Below are 24097 nucleotides of genomic sequence, written 5' to 3'. Positions count from 1 at the left end.
AGTATCGCCAAGGGCCAGAGGGCAACAGAGGCCCAACACTTCCAAAGTCCAGGGAGATCGTTGAGCATTCCAGAGTCCAGACTCCACTTGAGATGGCTCCAGCCTGCTGGAAGGAAGCCACCCTGCTGAAGTACCCTCCACAGCTCTCTTGGTTTTCAAGTCCCTCTTCTCTTTCAGCCCAAGGTGTGGACACCTTGCTCTCTGAAGTCATGGCTAACTGCCATTCAGGGGTGAGGCCAGTCTGACACTTGTACTCAGAATCATCTGTAGAGAGCACAGAGAGGGTGAGAGAGAAGGAAGGGCCAGGTCTGACTATCGGGCTGTCCAGGCCCAGGAAGCTGGCCAAGTATGTTTTATTTGTAATTTCTTTTGCTTCCTGTGTTAAAGACCTACGAGTCCAAGCAAAAAGGTAGAGAAAGAACTAGTGACTTGATATTCTCACCAAACACCCTCCCAAAGTGCGCCAGGTGGGGGTCCGGTCATCAGAGGACCCTGGCCGGCTGTCACCGTCAACTTCCTGCTCCTTCATCTTTTTTAAATAAAATCTCTGATAACCTATGCTCAACACCTGGGCCTAGGAGGGACCATGAAAACACTAAAGGCTTGCTCCATGATACAGATGGGCGTCCGGCCCGTTCTGTGTGATACTGGGCAGGCTGTGGGGGTGCTGCAACATGGCAAATGTCACCTGCCTACTGGTGCTGCCTCCATGACTTCTACCCAGTTCCGCTTCTGAACTGGACATATTAAGTCCATAGCTTCCTAGGAGGCGGTGTGGCTTTCCCCGGTCAAGTAAGTAGGACTTTGGTGACCACACTGGCCACACTCTACCAGCACTTGCTGAGGTGTCTAGTCTGGCAGAAAGTGGCCAAGTGGAGAATTGAACCCTGGTCTGTGTGGAGTCCACACGGCCTCACCGTTTTGCGTAATGGCTAAAATGGAGTTGGCCAGGAGCCTTATGGTGCACCAACCACCAGTCTCACATGCCTGAAATTAATTTGCCAGTGTCTTCAGTCATAGTATCTGATTGGCGCTAAGAACAAAAAGGAGGCAGCCTCTCCATCCTCTCTAGGGAATCAATAAGCCACAGACGCTGCGTTCCATCTCTGATGAAATGCAGATTTCTCATTAAGAGAAAGCCTTCAACTAAAAAACACAATAAAGGCTGAGAAAGGAAATGAATATGCAATTTATAGAGGAAAAAGGTCTCATCAGCCATCAAAGATGACTCCATTCCCCTACCAATGCAGGCCTGCTTTTAAAAGAACAACACTGTGCCTCGGCAGTATTTGTTGTTGTCATGGATATAAAGAAGTAAGACGCCCGTCATACAGATAGGGTAACAACAACTGGAAGGCGAATTCTGCAGAAGTACTCAAATCTTAGAATTCTGTTTACCCTCTGACCCAACAATCCCCTATGAAAGAATTTATCCTCATGCAGAAATCACAAGTAAGTGCAAGGCCACGTGAACAAGAATGCCCATGGTGGCCCTGTCTACAATCAGGGTTAGTGTCAGGCATGGTGGCTCATGCCCATCATTTCAGGGCTTGGGAGACTGAGGCAGCACTGCTGTGAGTTCAAGATCAGCCTGGACTCCAGGATGGGTCCCAGGGTAACCTCAGCTATGGACTGAGAGCAAACAAGCAAACAAAAGAGTCACGAACAACTGTATCATGCAATGATAATCATAAAAGGCTGGCTGTCGTGTGTCCACACAAAGGAGCTGGGTGAAGCCACTAGAGTGGCCATGTGGGAGAAGGCCCCATGGTGGCAGGCTTAATCATGTCGAGGGATGCCCTTCACCCATCACTGGAAAGAGTGTTACCAGACAAAGAACATATGCTCTCACCTCATTTTCAAACACAGCCCAGAGCTCGCCGTGCACCCCAGCAGGCGTGCAGGTTTGGGGTGGACAGCAGATGCGATCTGTCCCTTCTACCACAGAGCAGTGGCCTTCGGGTGACGGCAGGGACAAAATGAGCTGCTGCCTGTAAGCACTGGACAAATGCTGGGCACTGGGGGCAAGTCAGCCATTGCTCAGCCTGGCTCTGATGTGTCATGGGGGGACAAATACAATCAAGGATTTTACTTATCCCTAAACAGGATAAGTGACGTGCCCTCATCTGGGACTTGGTAAACGGATCCTGAAAACCTATTCATGGAAATGGCTCTGGGCAGGGTTGGGCCCAGAACTCCAGAGCTCTGCAGTGTCGGCATCTTTATTACCTGTAGGAAAACTGCAAACTGGGGTGGTAGGAGCACCTTTTCTTGCTTGTGCAGAGGACCCAGGTTCAGTTCTCAGCACTCACAGAAGGGCTTACAACTGCCTTTAACTCCAGTTTCAGGGAATCTGAATCCTCTTCTAGCCTCCGCAGGCTTCTGCACACGGGGAACATAAATTCACATGTACACACATATTTTAAAAATCTTTAAATAAAAGAAAAACTGCTATTTTCTGTACAGTCTTTTCTTTTTTCTTGTTTGTTTGTTTGGCTTTTCAAGACAGGGTTTCTCTGTGTAACAGTCCTAGCTATCCTGGAACTAGCTCTTGTAGACCAGGCTGGCCTCAAACTCATGGAGATTTGCCTGCCTCCGCCTCCCAAGTGCTGGGATTAAAGACCACCACCACCACCAGGCACAGTGGGTTTTTTTTTTTTTTTTAATGAGGCTGAAGGTTGTGACAGTGTTTTGTTTTTGTTTTGATTTTTTTTTTTTTTTGAGACTGAGTGATGGAAAGGTTCTCTTGCCTTAAAGAAAATAGAAAAGGGGATCAAATATGTCCACGGATGATATTTGGGTCCTGGACAGTGCAGTGCAGGAACCCAATGAAGCTAACCGGTTCTTCAGCAGTCCTGTGCAGGGAAAGGGAGCCCCTGCCACACCTGCCTTTGTCGGGAATCCCAGCATTCCCAGATGGCAGAGACAAGGGTAATCGGATGGAGACAGGAGATGCACACATTCAGATACTCAGAACTCAGCTGGGCTCTGGACAGGGAGCACAGCAGGGCTTGGTGAGGAGGCTTCTCTGTAGTGCCTTCCCTTCCTTAGCAGGTTCTCGTGGAACAGCTGTGCTGGGCAGGCCCGTGGACCACCAAAGGGTCCCGGGGCAGGGTTTCCAGACTGTGGTCCTTCCCTTCAGCTAGCCACCTCCACCTGCCTTGTCTGGGCCCTGAAGCCTTGCCCTGCCTCTCATCCCCTGCCATCCCCCTATCCTCATTCAGCTTCATACGGCTCACTTAGGAGGAGAACAGGGTGGGGCTCCCTGGAGACAAGAAAGTCTGGGTTCAAATCCTGGCCTAGTCACACTTGGCGAACAAACTCAGAACCAGAACTCCATCTCTCTCTGTTCTCTCACACCTGCAACGTAGCTGCATTGCTGCTGTCAGGCGTCGGTGCATGCTATCTGCCATGCACGGCCATGCACAGACGTCATGAGGCTTTGCCTTTTTCTTCAACGTGAGTGCGTTCCTCACATACATACATCCCGTCCTAGCCCTCCATTACAGGAACCTGCTTCTGGCTGGAAATTCCTGGCAGAGCTGTAAAGTTCTGAAAATACTCTGTTGCCTAGAGATGATCAAGTGTAGAAAAGATGAGAGGAGAGGGCCCGTCAAGACGCTGGACACAGAGACGCCGGCAAGACACAGGCACTGACCTCAGAACTACCTAACTGGCCCTGACCCCTCTTCACCGTGCCCTCCTGGTCAGTGTAGATGGCAAGGAGAGCAGGTACACTACTTGGGTGCTTACTGCACACGAGGCTCTAAACTAAACGCTTCAAGCCCACTGTTTTTATCTTTATATCCCCTTTGTGTACAGAGTCTAAAAGAGCTCACAAAACCACCAGCATTCAGGTGGCCCAAGCCAATAACCCCTCCCCAAATCCTGCACACCGGCCTGAAGTGCCCTCCCTTCCATGCTAGAATGGCTCGCAAGGGGCCACAGGATGCTGCCAGGAGAGTACCTTGGGCACAGAGGACATGTTTCGAGGACAGTAGGATTCCAATCAGGGAAAAGTCGGATCCTAAACAGGGCAGCTGCCGCAATCCTTTCAAGGCAGGGGCCTGGATTGCAGGGCTTTTCGGCTCTCCCAGATAGGGTGGGGACTGACAGGGGACCTCTGTGCGGCTCTTAGGTGTGGTGGTACTTTGTCCTACTGTTGCGCTGTCTGGGTTTTCTGGAGGCCCCTTTTTACCTGCTTCCACTCGGGGAAGAAACCACGTGCTGTGAGCAGGTAGAAGGGGCAGTGAGGGGAGAGCGCAGGCTGTCCTCTAAGCTCTTGAGCCCAGGGAAGCTCCACATTCCCCAGATGAGAGCCCTGCTTTGGGTTTGAGGGTCTAGTACATTTGTTTCTCGAAAACGCCCTTAGTTATGGGAATCTAACTGGCCAGAAAACAAGGTACAGGATCCCGCTCCCTCAGTTATCACTACTGGGGTAGGGACCTGCCTCAGAGCCTTGGGGGTGATAACAGCAGGTGCTGACCCCTCCCCATAGGGAGACCCAGAAGGCCCCAACGTGCAGAATAAAGAATGCTGAGTGGCGCTCATTATCAGCTTGGAAGGCCAGCTTAGAGGATATCCAGTAATTGCAAGGGTTTTGTAAATGTTAATTACGGTTGCCTTAATTAGCTCTAAACCCATTGATCTATGGATTATATTAGGTTTATAAGTGTAATTACCTTAACAGGCATATGGATTACAATTATGCTCCACTTAAACCCCAAATGTATAGCATATAAATCAGCCAAGGGGCCATTCCGATTCCTCGGGGTCACACTGCTGAAATGCTGGCTCTTTAGGGCTTTATTCAAAAGGCCGTTCTCTGCTATATAGGCAGAGGGACTTTGAAGTTGGGAAGGAGGAAGGCGAAGAACAGACCACATGTTTGTGGAAGGCCAAGCCAGCTGGTTGTTGTGAGCCCTAGATTCCTACCTCTCCCCAGGAAACTGTGTGTGTGTGTGTGCGTGTGTGCATGTGCACGCATGCATGCACACACCTCCAGCCCCACCCCACATGTGAGTGCACACATAACACCCTCAGGTGTTACCCTCAATGTGCTTCCACCTCGCTTTGAGAGATCTCACTTGTCCCCTGACTCCCCGGGTGGCAAGGCTGGCAGTCCAGTGAAACCCAGGAATCCACCTCTCTGTCTCCCCACTGCTGAGTTCACAAGCATAAACCACCATGCCCAGTTTGTTGTGGTGGTGGGTTTTTTTTTTGTTTGTTTGTTTGTTTATTTATTTATTTAGTGGTTTATTTACTTAGTGGTTTCCGGAGACTGAATTCAAGTCTTCATGTTTGTACGGCAAACTCTTTCCCGACTGCCGCCTGTCCTCTACAGGGCCACTGGAGTTACACTTGGTGGGGTGCCCAATGGAACTCAAATGACAGGATGTAATGGAGGGAATCAGAGATGTATGGGATCACGCTGGGACAGGGCACAGTCTCTGAAACACAGAGAGATGTCTTTGACAGCCTGGGTAGAAGTGCTGTGGCCTCTGTGTCCCCATGAGCTGGGCTAGTCTCCAGGGAAGAAACGTCACAGAGGAAGCACACTGTCAGGTCCTTACTACCTTAGCTTCTGGAGTCAGAGGTAAGCGTCCAGGGTGCAGAGGTGACCAGCTGCCTTGCGCTTCCAGAAACATGCAGTCCCCTCTCACCTGGCCTAGTCACTAAGATACAGTCAATGTGTCCTGAGGCCCTGAGGCTGCCTGCTGTGTAGCCCTGGACACCAGAGGCTGCCACGTAGCCTTTCTGCCTGCCACAGGCAGTCCAGTCCTTTCCTGTTCTGTGGGGCTGGCTGCTTTGGCCCAACTTACTGCTCTTCTGTCTCCCATCTATATCCCCCTTCCATCCCCATCTGTCGGGGCAGGGACAGAGAGCAGAGGGCCTGGTGCTCAGGGTGCCCAACCCTCTACCCTCCACGGCACCCCACTTGAAAGGGCGTTAATGATATTCATACATACCCCAAATCAGGAGAGAAAGCCATCTCTGACTGGTGGGCTGTGAATCAGTGGACTGTAGTATGTCCCTGTCTCCTTGAGAGTCGGGGCTCCTAGGCTGTCCTTACTGGGGGGGGGGCAAGAAGTCAAAGCTAGTTCTTAACCCCCCAAGCACAGCCTCCCTTGCCTGCTCCTGCCACCTGGACCTCTGCAGTCACTTCTCAGCCAAGCCCCAACATTCCCCACACACCCTGAATTCTGCTCAGAGGCCCAGGGTCTTTGCACCTCAACCCAGGCTGAAGGCAGTCAGGAGTTATCACTGCTGTGGATGGAGCCTTAGCCATCTACCTGGGGCAACCCTAGCCAGGTTACAGGGGTGTTCCTATTTGGTATGTAACACTCCCAGAAGTTGGCACAGTCAAACATTTTTGTCTACCACTGGAGAGAAGGACGCTTCAAAACAGGGGAGGACTAAGCTAAGACCCCAGCACCCAAACCTGGCTTTTGTTGCCCCAAGGATGCAGCTCTCCCAGTACTTGAGTGCCTTCCTCAGAGGGGCCAGCAGGACCTGAGGCTGTCACTCTCTGTCTGAGGGTCCCCGGGCTTAGTCACAAATGCGTCACACTCACATGGACCAGTACACTCCACTGAGGTTGCCTTCCATGCTATTCCAAGAACAGCTACAGCCTGACTCCAGACCGCTGGGTACCCATTTATAATGCCGGCTGTCCGATTTAACCCTGGGATGGCCCATGAGGTGAGACAGAGGAACAAGCGACTCCACCAGCACTGCAAGGATGCTGCTCAGGATGCTATACTCATTCTTGGCTGAACTGAACAAGACCACATGGGGTGAGCTATAAACAGCTGCCAGGCTCCTACAGGGAAGGTTGTGAATTATGACATGAACAGTGCTGAAATTCAGCAGCCCAGACAAGACGGATGTTGTCATCCTAATGGACCCTCAGAGGAGGTGGGCTCTGAAGATGGGCCAGGTTTCAATGTGTTCCTTTCTAGGCATGGCCTTGTGCTGGTGTTAAGAGCTGGGGCCTTTAAGAGGCAACGAAGTCCCAAGGGCTCCCCGATGGTGAATGATTTGAGTTACTTATAAAGAGCCTTCGGAGGGCACCGTTCCCTGCCTTGGTTGCTGTTCTGTTCTCTCACTTCGTGAGGATTGAGCACAGAAAGTCCTTACCTGTGGCAGAGCCTTGGACAAGCTTCTATTCTCTGTTGATTACCAACTCTGGCTCTGTTACAGTAGCACAGATGGGCCAAGACAGGTGGGCTGGGAGGGCTCTGTGCTTGTGTATGGACAGAATCAATAAACGCTGCAGTCTGAACTGGGAAGTCAACTTAGTGGCACGGTGTGGCTGTTTCCTGGTTTCTGCCATGGTCAGGATCCATCCAGGGTCGCTCTGCTCCAGGTCTGCAGAGAACCTGACAACAGCCCCTTAGAGCCGTCTCTTGCACAGGGCTCTATGCACCAAGTGCTCCCTGCACTTTGCTCTAAGCACAGTGCTCCAATAACGTACCCATCTCTGCAGAGTCCCAAAGTCCAAACTGAGAGCCATACCACCAGCTCTGCCCTCATTTCTGCTCCTCTAGAGCTGCCGTAGTAAGGCACTGAGCCCTGCGCTTGGGACACTGGCTGATATTTCAAGTGCTCACTAAGATGCTGGACCCTTGGTTGGGGAGGTGACCAGAGAGAGTAGATGCCAGAGTCTGGTCAACCACTCTGCCCCTTCTGGGAGAAGAGCTTAAAACCCACTGAGAGGCAGGCCTGGCCAAGCCATAGCTGGGTCACAGCATCTGGTCCCCTGTGCCTTCCTACATGACTATCTCTCTTCCTCTTTAAAGTCCCTAAGGGTCCAGGTAGAGAAATGGCTCCACCCCCTGGAAGAAGATGGAGGTGGTCTGGAGAAGTGGGGGCTTCCTGGAGCCACCAGAATCAGCACGTGCCACTGTCCCACTGGCTTAGTCCAGGAGCAGAACATGCAGTGCTGATGGGTGGGTTCCCTTAAGGGGTGGCAGAGGTAATGGGCACCACTCTGATCTCCGACCTGCCATACAGACTTCCTGAGCCCCTTTCAGCAAAAGGACAGGGCAGATGTGGCCAGGGCTTGCTCCTGTTCCTCATTTACCTTTCTCTTGACACTCCTCCGAGGTTCTCCTCTTTACCCTTCAGGATCCTCCTCAGGGAGAGGCCATGGGGGCTGGAGGTGTGCACTTAGCTCTGGTTTTCACTGCTCTCAGGCCAGACCAGACAAAGTACCCTACACCCCCTTTGCTCCGCTAGCTTGCAACTTCCTGGGTGCAGCCCCAATGGTCATCATGCCCCCCACTGTTTGGTCACCTGTTAGGAACCATTCATGCCCTAGGACAGAAATATAGTGAGGTTTAAATACTCTTCATGAGATTTCAAGTGCAAAACTGCATTTTATAAATAATTGCATTTCATGTCTTTTTGTTATTGCCGCTTCTTAAAGAAACAGGCAGAACGAAAAGCTAACTGGGGCTCCCTCAGAGAGATGGGAGTCTAAGTGATTTCCTCTGTGTTTTTCCATATTTTCCAAAGGGCAGATGTTTCGTGCAGAAATAGAAAAATCACTTTAATTTTAAAAAGACAAAAATTGCAGCCTGTATTAAACATGTAAAAACAGGAAGGAGGAATGGAATCTTGAGGGCAGGAAATGACTTTTCTATAGACTACTAGACTTGGGCCTAGGCAGGCCCCACAGAACCCTCCACCTGACGAGACAAGAACAAAACACAGCTTGGCATCATTGTGGCAGAGGCCCCGGCTCCTCCGCTCTCCCTTCTCAAGTAAGGTACTAAACCCAGGAAAGACTCCTTGCTCCCAGGCTCCCACGGGCTTAGCCTTGGTAGGCCTTCAGATCATCTTAGAGGCTCAGAGTCGTTGCAGACACAGGCACCTGCTCCCTACCCATAGGAAAGTCAACCCTGGAATAGAATACGTCTGAGGGGAAGACGATAGGGTCTGGGGTCTCCTAGGTCAGCTAGCAGCATAAGTCTATGGGAGGACAAGACCGCCATCTTCCCCCTCCTCCCCTCTCCCCCCGCCCAGTCAGGGATTCCTGTATCATCCTGGACATCCCCAGACAGGATGTCCTGTCTACACTACATATGGCCTTGACCCCAGGGTTGCAGAATATTGGCTGAAGTGGGGGGAATTCTTCCTCCTTTTCACCTCTCAGACAAGGGCTTATGTCTGGGCACCCAGCCCTCCAACAGGTCTTGGCAGAGGCCCTGTCTCCTGTGATGGGTACGGGATGGCAGTGAGGGTGGTCTGGGTAGACCCTGTTCCTAGGACGCATGCAACACAGTGGGGGCAAAGGTCACTGGTCACAGAGGGGCCCCATCATAGCTGTAGTAAGAACTACAGGACGGGAGGGCCAGAAGGGCCCATGTGTGAGGTCCAAATGTGCGGGACACAGGTAGACAGCAGCTGTGAGGGCAGGTAGATATACCCTCCGAAACCCCCAAGCAAGGCGAGGGAGATCAGTGGAGAAACTGTAGGACTGAGAGGCTCGGGCCAGAGTAGGCAGGGCAGCGAGAGCCTCAGACTTGTACCCAGACATTTTCTTGGGCTGCAATAACTACACATACTTTTTTTGCTTCTGGTTTCAAAAGACATGAAAACACCTTCCTGAGCTCCTCAACTACAGCAAGCCAGTCCACACAGCCCCAGGCAGCGGCAGCAAAATCCACAGGAACCACCAGGGCAAATGAAAAGCGGGGCTGTCCTGGGCTGGGGTGCCAGGCTGAGTACACTGCCAGGGTGCACAGTGCCTGGGAAAGAGTCTCCCCAGAGCTGCCCTCTGCAGCAACTGCCCCTAGAACACAGGGGGAGCAGCCTGAGAGAGGTGCAGAAGTGAGGGGTTCAGCTGCAGTGAGCGCCCTGGCTGCCATGGTATAATGTCCTCCTAGCTGATACCTGAACCTGGAGGGGCAAGTGAGGGATGGCACCCTGCCAGAGCTATGACCAGGCACTGCGGAGCTTTGGAACAGCACGGGTCTGCTGCCAACCCTGAGGTGGAGGAGGCACCGAGGGCACCTACGGCCTTGCGCCAGCTCTCTCCACTACCTTCCAACTGCATATCTCGCTTCAGGCTGGGCATGCCTGCCACCCGCTCTCCGGGTCTTGATTTGTGACACCCCTGGAGCCTCCATCCCAGAGGCTGCTTCTGGTCATGTGGGCAGTGGTCTGATATCCAGCGTCTCCCCCGAGGACCTCAGCGCATGTGTCCTGACCTGTTCTCAGCAGCTGGAGAGCGGTGGGAAGACGGGGAAAGTGGGAACTTTACAATCACTCGAACTCTAGGGTCCACTAGGTTGAGCTGTTCCTGAATTTGAATTATTTAAACCCAGAGGCAACTGAGTTTAAATCATTTACTCGATTTACTTTCTATGGTTGTTCCAAGAAGCAGCACTGGGACTGGTCTCCTGGCACACCGTGCGGCTCACATTCTTTTAAAGAGATGGCTATTGCTTTTATTAGGGAGTCAGAGGGGCTGAGCCACCTGGCGGTCTCCAGCAGAGCCAGGACGACATTCCAGGGGCCAGACTTAAAGCCTTGGCTTGCCTGCCTCCTGTCCACAGCCCACTGGGCTTGTGGGGGGCTTCTTCAGTCAGGCTGCCTGAGCTGAGACGCAGCAGCGGCACACCAGCTGGGACGCTTACCCGCCCCGGCACTTTGGTGTGCTTCCTTCCATCTGGCTGCAGCAGCCCTGTCTGAGTTCGCCTTGAAGTTTATTTTAAACTATTTCACGTGGAAACACTAAGCTTCCTCTTGACTGGTGGGGTCCAAGAAGGTTAACCCCTTCCTCCCCGGGCTGCCTAACGCCTGCCAGAACTGCCTGCCACACACAGAAAAACAACAACCAAGGCCTGCCTTACACACACCACCGGGGATCCTACTGCCCATCTACACCCCATGGGAGCCGGGTCTCCTTGTGGAGCATTCCAGAATAAGCCTGTTCCACTGTGAGGTGGGGAGGCTGACTGACAGAGAGGCATAGGAAGGCTGGGATCAGAGCAGCCTCCTATCCAGACTCCCCAACCTCAGCCTCGTTCTTTAAGAGGTCAGGTTAGAGCTCCCCAACCTCACTCTGTTTTCAAGGTGGGATAACCACCTTCCCTGGTCCAGAAGAGTCAAGGAATAAGGAAGTGTCAAAAGAGCCGCTTCTGATACACGATGGGGAGAGACATCCTAAGTTTCACCACGGTCCCCAGGTTCTGAGAGACCACAGCAGAACTGAGGTCAGCATTAGCAGCCTGGGAAACCCTGAGCCGGCCCCTCTCGGTCCTGCAATGTGAACCTCTCAGGCTGCAGTGTGGTGGGACACAAAGTTCAAGCCCCACTGCCAGCAGCAAGCACCTTCTCTCCAGGAGTGTCAGGCACTGTGAGGGCGGGGACCTGCTGGAGCCCCACAGCACCCTGCAGGCTGATAATACCCCAGCTCCCAGCCTCCTACCTGGTACTCCTGACGGATGAGCACTGCCCCTTCCTGCTAGAGCTATCTGTGTACAATTTAGACACAAGAAAGCAAAAAAAAAAAAAAAAAAAAAAAAAAAAAAAAAAAAAAAAAAAAAAAAAAAAAAAAAAAAACAAAAAACCAACCAAACAAACAAAATTCTGCTGAGGCCATGTGTAGAAGGAAATCAACACATCACTTCTAAAACTGGGCGGTCCCTGGCCATGGACTCCCCCACCTACCCACCCCTCCTCAGGCCTGGAGGATGTCCAGGAGTTTCCTCTGTAGCAGAGGGCTCCAAGCTCCCAGGTGCCCCTGCCCTGCAAACCCCATCACTGGAGGCTTCTCTATCACTTGTGCCCAGTGAACCTGAGATTCTCATCTTCAGAGCTCACACCATCGCATGCAATCAGCACCCACAAATGCCCCTCTCCTCCTGGACACTGAATCCTCATAGCTAAGCCTTCACTGGAGACACACATGATGACACAGCCTTGCTAGACCTCACCATCAGGTAAACCCAGGCTGGCTCCAAACTCCATACAGAGCAGAGGATTGTCTTTACCGCCTACCTCCAGTGGTAATCACCATCATCAAGGTATCAATGCTAACCTCATCAGTAACGGGCATCACTGGTCACCTGAAGGATGGCACTCGGGGGCACTGACCCTCATCTGCTGGCCCCACAGTGTGAACTGGGTGTTGTCACAAGGAAAAAAAAGCACATGAAACTGCTGCCTGCGGGCTTCAGAATCATTGCTCCTGACAGAGCCGAGGCTGGGCCAGAGCGGGGCATGGGATGAAGGAGCCTGCGGGCCATCATGGGGCTTCACAGCTCTCCCCAGAGTTCTGAGAGTCTCTAGAGAGACCTAAACAGAAGAATCTGTGTGCAACAGCATACAAAGATATCGATTTGGGAAACTCCAAAATGGTGCGGAAGTAAGAAGGTTGGGGGAATTCTGTTATTTTTATTTGTGTCCGTACATGTTTATGCATGTTGATCTGTGAGAGCGTGGGTGTGTCTATCACAGCCCGTGTGCAGGTCAGAGGACAATCACAGGGGTCAAGACAGGGTCTCTGGTTGTCTGCTGCTACAGGCACCAGACTAGCTGGCCTGTAAACTTCCCATGATTCTCCTGTGTCTGCCCATCTCACAGTGGGAACACCAGGATTAAATGCTTCCTGACACAGCTGGTCTTCTGTGGGTTTTGAGGATTTGAACTCAGGTCCTCATGTTTGCAAGGCAGATGCTTTACTCCCTGGGCCATCTCCCCAGCTCCTGGAGCAAAGCACGTTTAGGGTACAGATGGAAAAGCTAATGTTAAAAGTCACTCTGCCCCTCTAATCCCCACCCAGAGCAAGTGGAGCCCCCTGCTGGTTGAAGGGCACTGAGAGTCCATCTTTAAGGAGGCCAGGCAAGGATCCTTACAGGATCCAGACAAGCTTAGGAGGTAGGTGGGGACACGTGGGAACAGGGGTGGAGGGGCATAGCATGGACCAAGGGCTCAAGGACCAAATGAAGAGGGGGCAGGAGGGGACTTGGTGGACAAGGACTCGCCTGACAAAGAGACCTGGCCTCTCTCCTCTCCAACAATGGCGGGGACCCCAAGCCCAGAGCACCATTCCAAGGATTTTCCCCCTGTGAAGGTGTCAGCCAGAGAATGAAAAAGAAGCCTGCATGGGTCACAGCACCTGCTCTGGATCTTGAGACCCCAGCTTGTCCCGAGTCCAGCAAACATGACAAAGACACACAGCAGCAGGGAGGCAAAAGGGGGTGAGCATGCATGGGAGTGAGCTGGGAGTTCAGGGGCATGGATGTGAATATGTGAGTGTGTGCCGGGGAGCTGCCTGTGAGTGTGCACTGGGGTGCTCTGTGTGTTCAAGTCCTGAACTAAGGGAGGGTTGGCTTTTCCAGAACCTGGTGACAAAGCGCCCTCTTGTGGCCAGAGCACAAGGTAGCACATGAAAGAGTAAAGGAAAGTTGAGTGTATAGCCGAGACCCTGGAGAAGAGAGGATGGAAAGAAAAAGGACAGTTAGGAGAGGTGGGGACCCGATTTGAGAAGGTCAGTGCATGGATGCTGCTCCCCTACCACCTGGTGCCGTCATGTCTTCCCTGAACTTTACCCTCCCCAGTACCTGAGGTACCTTGTTAGCCAAGGGACAGGGAATACTGTGAGGACGGTTTATGTGACAGCCCCCCCCCCCCCCCCCGCCACGTTCTTCCCAGTCTCAGGCCAGGGTAGGATGCCACAGCCACCACTCCATGCCTCCTACAGTAGCCCTGTCTGAGGTACAGATGCTTGTTTAAATGATTTTCGCTTGGTGGGGAGGGGACTCGGGACAACTTAAAGTGTGGGGATAGATTGGCTACCATTGCACCCACTTCCTGGGCTAGCCAGACCGTGTTGGGGCAGGCAGGGTCCCGTTTCCAGTGACTTCCACTTAGGTGGGGGCTTCCCTGGTTGGGCATGGGCTAGCAGGTATTAATTAGCTCTGGTGGGACGGCTTTTCTTTTGGAGAAGCCCCCAAATTCACAAACCTTGGACAAGCTGAGCGCATCCTGAAAGATCATTTGTTCTTACAACAGTATCACGGCACGGGAGACCCCTAAGGGTATGGGGCACAGCTGAAGTCACTTGTGACACTTAGCCCTTCCCCTTTCCACGCAGCATGGTCACCACCTACGCTCTGTGTTCCCGACCACCAGCCACTGCTTTCGCAATGACGATCTAGGACCTAAAGGCTATGGTCACAGAGTAGGTGGAGTTGGTGGCCTGGGTGGCAGGACAGCCCAGCACCAACGTCCCTGCTCTCTCTGGGCCTCAGTGTCTGCATCCGCAGGTGAGAGGCGGCACAGTGCTATTGGGGCTCCATGATCCCTCTGAGGCTCTGCTCCATTTCCTCTTTTATCAGCAGGAATAGGAGCAGCCTCCGGCACTGTCCCAGGGACCAGAGTATAGAGAAAGTCTGGTGCAGAGGCTAGACCAGGGTCGGCCTCACGTGGGTGCCTTGGGAGAAGGAGTCTGACGTAGAAGCGAGACCAGGGTCAGCCTAATGCAGATGCCTTGGGCCTTTTACTCAGGCTTCGGGCACTCGGTCCTCTGGCCTTCCTGCTGAGACAATCACCAGCCTCTGGGGCTGACCCTAGGTAAGGGACCTCACCCCACTCCAGGCAGCTGGGTCTATTCTGAGATGGCTCCGATAAACCTTCCTGGGTGCAGGTTCCTCGAGGACTCTGTAAGGGCCTTCCAGCACCCATGTGACCACAGCAGGAACTAAAGGCCACAGAGAATTCCCATTTGCTTCTTAAAACAGCACCGCCTGGAAACCAGACCTGCATGCATCATCCACAGGCACAATGATACTTCCCTGGTGTAGGGATGAGGTCAGATGACGCACTTCAGGACCTGCTCTGGGTCAGAGGCTCCCAACGCCAGGCCTTTCTGTAAACCCCACTTATTGACAGCGCTGACCCTGGGACCTGATATGTATGAAAGGGACAAGATGAGGGAGAGGAAGGGACCTGAGCTGGTCTGAATTCAGAGTCCGCCCGCTGGCACACACTGAGAACATACATTGCAGGGGTAGTGTGCAGGATGCCAGACACGCGGCTGGATTCACAGCAGCCACCATAGCTATTCACAATGGCCACTCCATTCCTTAGGGATGAGTAAAACAGAACCCCTTTGGCCACCAGTGCACAGTCAGGTCACCGAGCATCCATCTGTGACTTAAGTGTCATCTGGAGAAAGGAACAGTACAGGGACAAACACACACCTCCTGTCATAAAAGCTTGGGATTAGGGCTAGACTAAGATTTGCTAGGAGTCCACTGATAGTAAGTGCCACATACAAAATGTTAGGGTTAGAGATAGGGTTAGCAGTCAGGGTTAGGATTACGGTTAATTTCCTACTAGGCCATTGTGGTAGTTTGAAAGTAATTGGCTCCCATAAGCTCATAGGGAGTGGCACTATTAGGTGTGGCCTTATTGGAGGAAGTGCGTCACAATGGGGTAGGCTTTGAGGTCTCCTATGCTCAAGCTACACCAAGTGTCATAGTTTACTTCCTGTGGCCTGCAGATCAAGATGCAGAACTCTCAGTTACTCCAGCACCATGCCTGTTTACATGTTGCTGTGTTTCCTGCCATGAAGATAATGAACTAACCCTCTGAAACTATAAGCCAGCACCAATTAAATGTTTTCCTTAATAAAAGTTGCTGTGTTCATGGTGTCTCTTCACAGCAACAGAAACCCTTACTATGACAGTCACTAACAGTAGAGTAATGAAGTACCAATGTTTCAAACTGTCTTCTTCACAGAAGATCTATGCTGGGCTTGTTATCTCTACATGGTCTCTGAAAACAGTGTTTCTTGCATGTTCCCATGGAGACAAGTCACTTTTCAAGCCCCTTGAGGCTCTCCTATCTAGCAGTGTTTCTAGAACTACAACCTATAGGCCCCTCATCTTTTCAACACTCATGTACAATGGCAGAAACTGAGCCTCTTGTGCTGGAGTAGCCTCACTGTGGGTGACGTGTCGTGAGATATTAGTTGAAGATGTGTTATATTTGTTTATGCTGTGGAACATTTGTTTTAATGATGCAAAGATGTGTTGCGTTCTTTATGTTTCATTTTTTAATGCTGTGAAGCTGTGCTACTTTGTCTAAGCCACCCAGCTACACAGCAAGCCACAGAGGAAGGAAAAAGAAAGATGCGTAGGAAAAAGACAAAAGCCCAGATGCAAAAGGTAGATGGGATTATTTACGTTAAGGAAAGCTGGCTAGAAACAAGCCAAACTAAGGCCAGGCATTTATAAGTAATAATAAGTCTCTGTGTATGTTTATTTGGGAGCTGGGTGGCGGGCCTCCAAAAACTAAAGAGTAAGAAACAAACAAAAACAACACCCAACTACAGTGATCCAGTTGCTCCCTTGTAAGAACTAAGATTCCTATTTTGCCATCCTCCAGGCTAGCAAAGGACGATCTGCCTCTTTACAAACAGTCCTGTCCTGTGGAACTAGGGCAAGGGGTCAGTTCCTGGACACCCATAGCTGCATGGTTACCACCCTTGGCCACCAGAGGACCTGGCATGTGCCAGGCACCGGATGAAACCTTACAGTTATGGAAAGATGCCATGAAACAGGAAGAAGGTGCCTTGCATAGTATAATCCCATTTTCACAATAAACGAAAACCAAAAACAGCTGTGTGCTCGTATGTACTGAAAAGACGGTCTCTCTCTCTCTGGATGGAATTCTCTCTCTAAGTACAAGCTCTATCAGGTGGATATCACTTCCCTTTGGGTGGTTTTGGGTTTTATGGGGCTGGGAATTAATGGCTCTGGGACCTCCTCACACATTGGGTAAGCACTCCACTGTGGGATAATGCTCTTGTACCCTGCAAAGATTTGTCACTTGTATTAGTTTAATAAAATGCTGATTGGCCAGTAGCCAGGCAGGAAGTATAAGAGAATTCTGGGAAGAGGAAAGCAGAGAGTCAGTCACCAGTCAGAGGCAGAGGAAGCAAGATGAGAATGCCTCACTGAGAAAAGGTACCAAGCCACATGGCTAAACGTAGACAAGAATTATGCGTTAATTTAAGTTTGAAGAGCTAGTTAATAATAAGCTTGAGCTAACAGGCCAAACAGTTGATAATTAGTATAAGCCTCTGTGTGTTTCTTTAAGACTGAACAGCTGTGGGGCCAGGCAGGACAGAAATTTGCATCTATACCACTGAGTCACACCCCCCCACACACACACCCTACTGACACTTCCCTCTGAATGGCACGCAGATGATTGGACCTGGCAAAGGGCCCACACCTGGGAGACTGGAGCGGGTGCTCCAGTCCTACTTGTGTGTGGACCTCCCTTCTGTGTGTGGGATCTTCCTCAGAGACTCAGCAGCCTAGAGGTTTGTTCCAGCCACGAGCAAAGCCACAGTGCATTCTGAGTACATGGGACACATTGGAACACACAGGCTTAGACTGCCACATGGGCCCCAACTCAGGACACATTTTCCTCAACTGAGATGTTTTTCCTTAATGAACTCTGGGCTTTCAAATACAAACGTGCTACTCACGTGTTTGGCCACTAAGTTGCAACACACACTGAACATGTGCTGGCTGGGCTCATGCTGCTAAGCAGGACACCACCATAAACAGAGCACGGCCACGGGAGGGTGCTGTGTCCCACTGCCAAGTGAGGAGCCTCTGATCAGGAGGAAGCAGAACGAGGGAAAGGAGGAATCACAGATCTTAAATGTGTTCCCTCAAATTCTAGTGTTGGAAACTTGATTCCTGGTACAACAGTGTTGGCAGGTGGGCCTTTGGGAGGTGTGTGGTCATGGGGACTGACACCCCTTAAAAAGGGCTTGAGGGAGTGGGTTCTCTGTTTCCTATTGCACATGTTAGGATTCAGTATCCCTCCTCCTCTGGGGATTCAGGAAGACACATCCGGAGTCATCTTGGAATCGAACACTGCCTACCGGCACCATGATCTTGAACTCCCAGCCTCCAGAACTGTGAGGGACTCTATTTCCTGTCTTCAGCAGTGTGGTACTGTGTTTTACATCAGTGTGAACAGACCAGGAAGGAGAAGGCTAGTCACTTGGGAAGAATGCCTTTGTAGCTTCTAAGCAGGGTTCTGTCAGGCCAGACATAAACAATGGAGCCACGAGACCCTCCTCAGAGAGGTTGGGGAAGAAAGAAAGTCTGTATTTCAGGTGTGCTGGGGGCTTCAAAGGCACTTCCACCCTGGGAGAGTCGGGAAGTGGCTTCCTGACCCGGGACCCCAGGAGTGCCAAGACTACCTCCCTCACTCCCAGCTCACAGATGGCTTCAGCTCACGCCTCCCTCAGGGTTCTCACCCAGGATGGACCTTGGAGAAACAGTCAGGCCATTGATGGGTTCTAGCCCTGCCTAAGACAATCATTCCGATGTTTGTGACTGACTTACCATCCTTCAAATCCAGACAACCATGTTTTCACCAAGTCTCTCTAGCATCAACCAAACAGTGCTTTGTTTGAATGGCTTAGCCACTATAGAATCCACTGAAAATAGGCAAGACAGGGGCTGGTGATATGGCTCAGTTGGTAGAATGCTTGCTTAGAATACATAGAGCCCTGGGTTCAAACCCCAGTATAGCATAAATTAGGAATGGAGATACACTCCTATAATCCCAACACTTGGGAGGCGTGGAGGGGAGCTCAGAAGTTCTAGATCAATTTTCGCCACATAGCAAGTTTAAGACCAGCCTGGGCTATATGCAAGCCTGTCTCAAAATATACAACAGGGGGTTGGAGAGAGGGAAGGGGAGAGATTACGTAACTGTATTCTAATTATAATAAAAAATTATTAAGCAATAAATAAATAAGCAAGACACGGTCGATGCCTAAGACACTCTCAATGGCTAAGCCAAGTCACAGCCCAGTTACCACAGGCAGATCCAACTGCCCAATTCCTAGCAATTGTTCATGAACTTCAGACCCAGAGTAACCCTGAGGTCTCTAGGTGTTGTGCCTCTTGCAGGCTGGGGAAGGTGGAGCGAAAGGAGAAGGAACGTGGCTGGATGGCATGAGGCCAGTCGTAACCTCAGTGGCTACAAAGGTTTTGAGCACACTGCCCTAAGCAGCATGGACAACCCACCATGATTCCCTAACGGCAGGACTAGGACAGGCAGAGCCTCGCATACTTATCCCCACTCCACACAGATCCACGTCTGCTTGAAGCTCAGGCTCTGCTCCGAGAGCTGCCTCACCACCACCACGCAATGAAAGACAGTGATTTCTACTACGAAGGTCAGCCGCACTGGTGCTTAGGGGCCAGCTACAGACAAGGCCATGAGTGTCCACATACTGTTTTGTTTGTTTGGAAAGAAAACCCCCAAGTCGAGAAGGCTGGCATTCTGGGAAGGGCCAGAGAAGAGCAGGAAAATGAAGTGGCCGTGGGCACTGACCTGAATTTCCCGGTCCGCACCTGCAATGCTCTCATTCCACACTTCTGGGCACCGCCGACGTCGCCCACGATGTCATCACCGATCATGACGGCCTGTCAGTAGTGAAATAGTCTCAGAAGTTATGTCAGGAAAGTTTTATTCCTGGGCTCTTCATAGCTTTCTCTTTTTTTTCTTGACATAATAAACTGCTTGATTTGATGTTTAAAGCCACCATCATCCAAATTAAACAAGATAATATTGTCACCGTATTGATTTAAAGTCAACCCACCTTGAATATATCTCCCGCTGCTCCCCTGGGCCACGACCAGTTTATTTATCCAATGTGAAATCAATCAGCAACCGTCAAAGTGATTTGGCGCCTCGAGGGGCACCCGCCTCTGTGCAGACTGAGCAGACGGCATTTCCCCTGATGCTAAGTACTCGTCTGTGATCAGGTGACTGGGCTGGGAAAACTACATCCAAGTCTGGCAAGTCTTTATAGTCCCAGGTCAGAAGGTTTTACTTTCAAACGTCAAATGACGATGTGTAAAAATCAAAATCTAACACCTGCCCCCCCCACAAGAAATATTTGCCTACTGGGTAGGGTTTCAGAAGACTCTGTGGAGCTAAGTGCTACCACCTGAAACCACCCCCCAAACAGGCAGGCTCTCAGAACCAACAGTCCTCAAGGCACCGGACATCAAACAAGGAAGGGTGTGTCTTCTGAGGCCCAGCAAGTGCATGAGGTGGCTCAGCGACAAACCCAGCCTCATTGCCTTCAGTGTCGACACAGTACATGTGTGGGGAGGATATTATGGGCTGAGTTGTATCCTGCAAAGTCAGCATGGCCTGAGCCCCAGGGTGAGTGCTTAGAGATCACTTCAATGAAGGTAGTTTAGATTCCATGGGGTCAAGGGTGGAGCGGTTCTTGATTCTCGTTGGAGGAGGAAGAGACCCCACAGCTGCCTCCATATAAGCCCAGCAAAGGCCATGGGAGGACAGAGCAAAAAGGCAGCCACTGTGGTGTAGACATGGTTTGAGGTTGTCCCCCAAAGGCTTGGTCTCCGGCATGATGGTATCAATGGAGGCACCCGTAATAGATGCAACTTAGAAATCATTACAATAAGGAAGACAAGCCAGACTTAAAAAGGGCAAATATGGCGTGTTTCCTCTCATAAGCAGAATCTGAAGTTGAAATTATACATGTCGGGGGGCACACATTTATATACATGTGTGATTATAGGTCCTGACATGAGAAAGGCCACCACGTGAAGGAGGGGACTAGATCGCAGGGTGACGGGAGGAGGAACAGCAAAGGAATACATGGGAAAGAAGCAGAGCAGGACTGCAGAGCAAAGAGAGGAACCACTGCGAGGCACAGGGCGCCAGGGAGCAGTGCGCACTCGAAATCCCTCCCTGGACTTCTCTCATCTCTCTTCCGCCTCCTTCCTGTGTCTCACAGATAATGTTAAAAATACTGGTGACAACTGATCTCCATCAGTGTCCCCAATAATCACATGGTGCTTACTCTTAGGATATTACGGAAAGCCAAGACACGCTCGTCTTCCACTTATAAAGTTCCTCTTAAAACTCACTAAACTTTTAAAAAAGTCAGCTTAAAGAAATCCTAAGCATGTAATAGTGCCCAGCTACAGCAAAACACGGAACTGTTTTCTAGGAGACAGTGTCAGTGTTGGGGCAGGCCAGGGTGGGGGTGGGGTGAGAGCTCGAGTGGAGGTTTTTTGTTTTTAAATATTTATTTATTATGCATACAATATTCTGTCTGTGTGTATGCCTGCAGGCCAGAAGAGGGCACCAGACCTCATGGTTGTGAGCCACCATGTGGTTGCTGGGAATTGAACTCAGAACCTTTGGAAGAGCAGGCAATGCTCCTAACCGCTGAGCCATCTCTCCAGCCCCCAGAGTGGAGGTTTTTTGCTTTGTTTTCTACCAACTTTCATACAGCAGTGTAGAAACCATCCGGCCACCTGGGAAGACCCAGCCGTGGGTAGCATTCGCTGCAGTGGGACAGCATGGGGTACAGTGACGCAATGAACCGAGACTCCGAAGCATCAGGACTCTCCAACAACTTGTTCGGAGTGGCCTCGGGTACAGATGGACAGTCGTGGCTTGCTGACTCCCTCTAAAGGAGCCATTCCAAAACTGTTGATTCAGCCTTTGAAAACTCAAAGGTCCCAGCTCAGGTTCATCCGCTGCTGCCAAAGGCGCTGGGACCTTTGTGGGACTGGACTTCCTAGAAATGAAATGCACACCCTACCTACTGCATGCCATGCTTGGCACCTTCCGTGTGTACACGTGGGCTAGGGCCATAGCTCAGTCAGTAGAGTTCTTCATTAGTATACACAAGGCTGCGGGTTCGAGCTCCAGCACTGTATACACTAAGTGGGGTGGTGTGTGCCTGTAATCCCAGGATTTAGGAGGTAGAGGCAGAACGATCAGAAGTTCAAGGTCATCCTCAGCTACACAGTGAATTCAAGGCCAGCCTGGATACATGAAATACTGCCTCGAAACAAACTCTTACACGTGTGCATGCACACACACAACAGACAGAGGGAATCGCCTTCTCAGGGCCCTCTTGGGCTGCCATTTTTGATGTGGTCCATGAAGATGGTTTCAGGAAAAAAATTAATCCCTCGGAGGCAGTGTTATCACACATGGAAGAGCGTCTGTGGGATGGATGCTTGGGATGACGACATGATGCCAGCACAGGGCAGAACCCCAGGAAGTGGAGAGGTGGGTGGCAGGGAGTTGGGGCTAGACACAGGCAGCCAGTGGGATGTGCAGTGAGGCCTGTCTGGGCCAGCTTGTGGGCTCTGCATACCAAAACGCTCTCGGAACCCTGGGGAATTTCCAGATTTACCATCAGTGAAGGGCAATAATCACACCGAGAGGAGCAATTATTGCCAAATCATTTAGGATTTAAAAAATCATTGGCAAGAAGATGGAGGTCAAGAGGTGCACCGTCGGGGGAAATAAAATTCCACCTGTCAGGCCTGGCTTTTACTCCTTTCTGCCGGTGACGGTGATGTGCTACAGGGGAGACAGACATTCAAAACTGAATGACCGCATTCCAAGAGAGCCCAGGGATGCAGAGAGCTGCGGGCGCTGTCACCCTCTAAGGCAGTTCCGTCGTTTGGATTTGTACAGCAGGCTCTGGGGCTGGGCATGTGGGTCAGCCAGCAGAGCACTCGTCCAGTGCATATGGAAACCTGCACTCTGCTTCCCCAGCAGTACACCAAGCAGGGGTGGATCCTGGAATCTGGGAGACCGAGAAGGAGTATCAGAAGTTTAAGGTCATCATTGTCTATGCAGTGAGGTAGAAGCCAGTCTGGGCTCAAAAAGGAGATCCTCTGTTCCTTCAACACTGCCTGCCTGCAGGTCTCTCCTCCAACATCCTGGGTGCTCTGAAAAACAGAGCCTAACAGGCGACGTGCTTGGAGGACCGGCTTTCAGGGCCCAGGGGCTTCCCAGGAAAGTTTGTGTTTCGTGAGCTGTCAGCTCTCCCCGGGTTCTGCTGGGCAGACAATGCCCCCATCACAGGGAAGGACACAGTGAGGCAGGCAGGCACACACCCCGCATGAAGAGTCCTCAAGACATATTTACACCTTCAGCCTCCAGACACCTCAGAAACTCGGAGGTGACATCACTAAGCCATCTCCACCATGGCCTAGTATATTTACAAGGACAAACACGAACACAGCAAAAGCCATGGATCGCTGATTAGGGGCTGCCACCGCTGGAGCTCAGGCCCAAAGCACCTCTGCAGAGCCACTACCAAGAGAACGGCAGTGACGACTCTATTGATTAGGGCAGTTCAGGACAGTCAAGGCATACCACAGCCTGGCACCTGAGCAGCCTGCAGCCCTTCACAGGGCACTTTCGTTAAACACACACACACACAAATACAGAGTCAGGGATTTTAACTTGTGTGTGCATGTCGTTATGTAAAACTCTGTCTTATAATGTCTACATATCCCGAGATTTAAATAATCACAGCAAGCCTTTCAACAAAACGGCAGGCTGGAGCCAGGAGAGACTGACAGTTGGGAAAAGGCATGGGTACTGTGTTTAAACTCAGATTGCATTAGCCTGCCACACGCCAGGCACGAAGCGCACGTGTGCAGCACAGCACACATAGGGAGGTCAGCAGGCAGGTTCTGGGAGTCAGTTCTCTCGCACCCTGTGAGGCCTAGTCACCAGGTCTGGCTGTAGGTGACTTTACTCACTAAGCTATCACACCAGCCTGAGCTCTAGAACATTTCCATCACTCACTGGAGACCAGGGACTTACGAACTGACATTCCTGCTGTGCCCACCTTAACCTCTGGTACCACTAGTCCACTCTCTCTGCCTCTGTGGGCTTGCCTGCTCTAGCCCTCTCTAAGGATTCCAGGCATGCTTTTGCACCAGGCTTCCTGCCCTTGGCAGACCCTGTTCCTGGCTCATTCCTCCTCTTTATGACTTAACGTTTCACTGTACGAGTGGGGCACATGTTGCTGACCCATTCGCTGGGGGCTGGCAGACATGAGTTCTGTTCATCCTTTTAGTTCGTGTAAATGCAGCTTCCACAAACATCTGGAAATGGTTTTAGGGGACTGCTTGTTTCTGTGGTGCTGGGACTCAAAACCAGGGCTTTGCTCTTGCTAGGCAGGTGCTTGGCCGCTGAGCTACCCTCAGACCCTGCATGGTGGTGGTTGTTATCTGGATGC

At 51.3% G+C, this 24097-nt stretch overlaps 1 protein-coding gene across 2 annotated transcripts in view; it reads right to left on the bottom strand.

The window, feature by feature from the left end:
• Positions 1 to 24097, bottom strand: part of Lhpp (phospholysine phosphohistidine inorganic pyrophosphate phosphatase) — an 84046-nt gene that overhangs the window by 32002 nt on the left and 27947 nt on the right. Inside the window, exon 6 of one of the 2 annotated variants that reach the window (XM_050137096.1) lies at positions 19390 to 19481. In XM_050137096.1, coding sequence (XP_049993053.1) covers positions 19390 to 19481 — 92 coding nt within the window. Of the gene's footprint in view, positions 1 to 19389; positions 19482 to 21154; positions 22649 to 24097 lie in introns of those variants that run through there. The other variant, XM_050137097.1, reaches the window with a different exon arrangement.

The sequence above is a fragment of the Alexandromys fortis genome, unplaced genomic scaffold (genome assembly GCF_014885135.2).
Source record: "Alexandromys fortis isolate MF-2015 unplaced genomic scaffold, M_Fortis_MF-2015_v1.1 scaffold_3, whole genome shotgun sequence".
NCBI lineage: Eukaryota > Metazoa > Chordata > Mammalia > Rodentia > Cricetidae > Alexandromys > Alexandromys fortis.
This window is presented reverse-complemented; position numbering and strand designations above follow the sequence as displayed.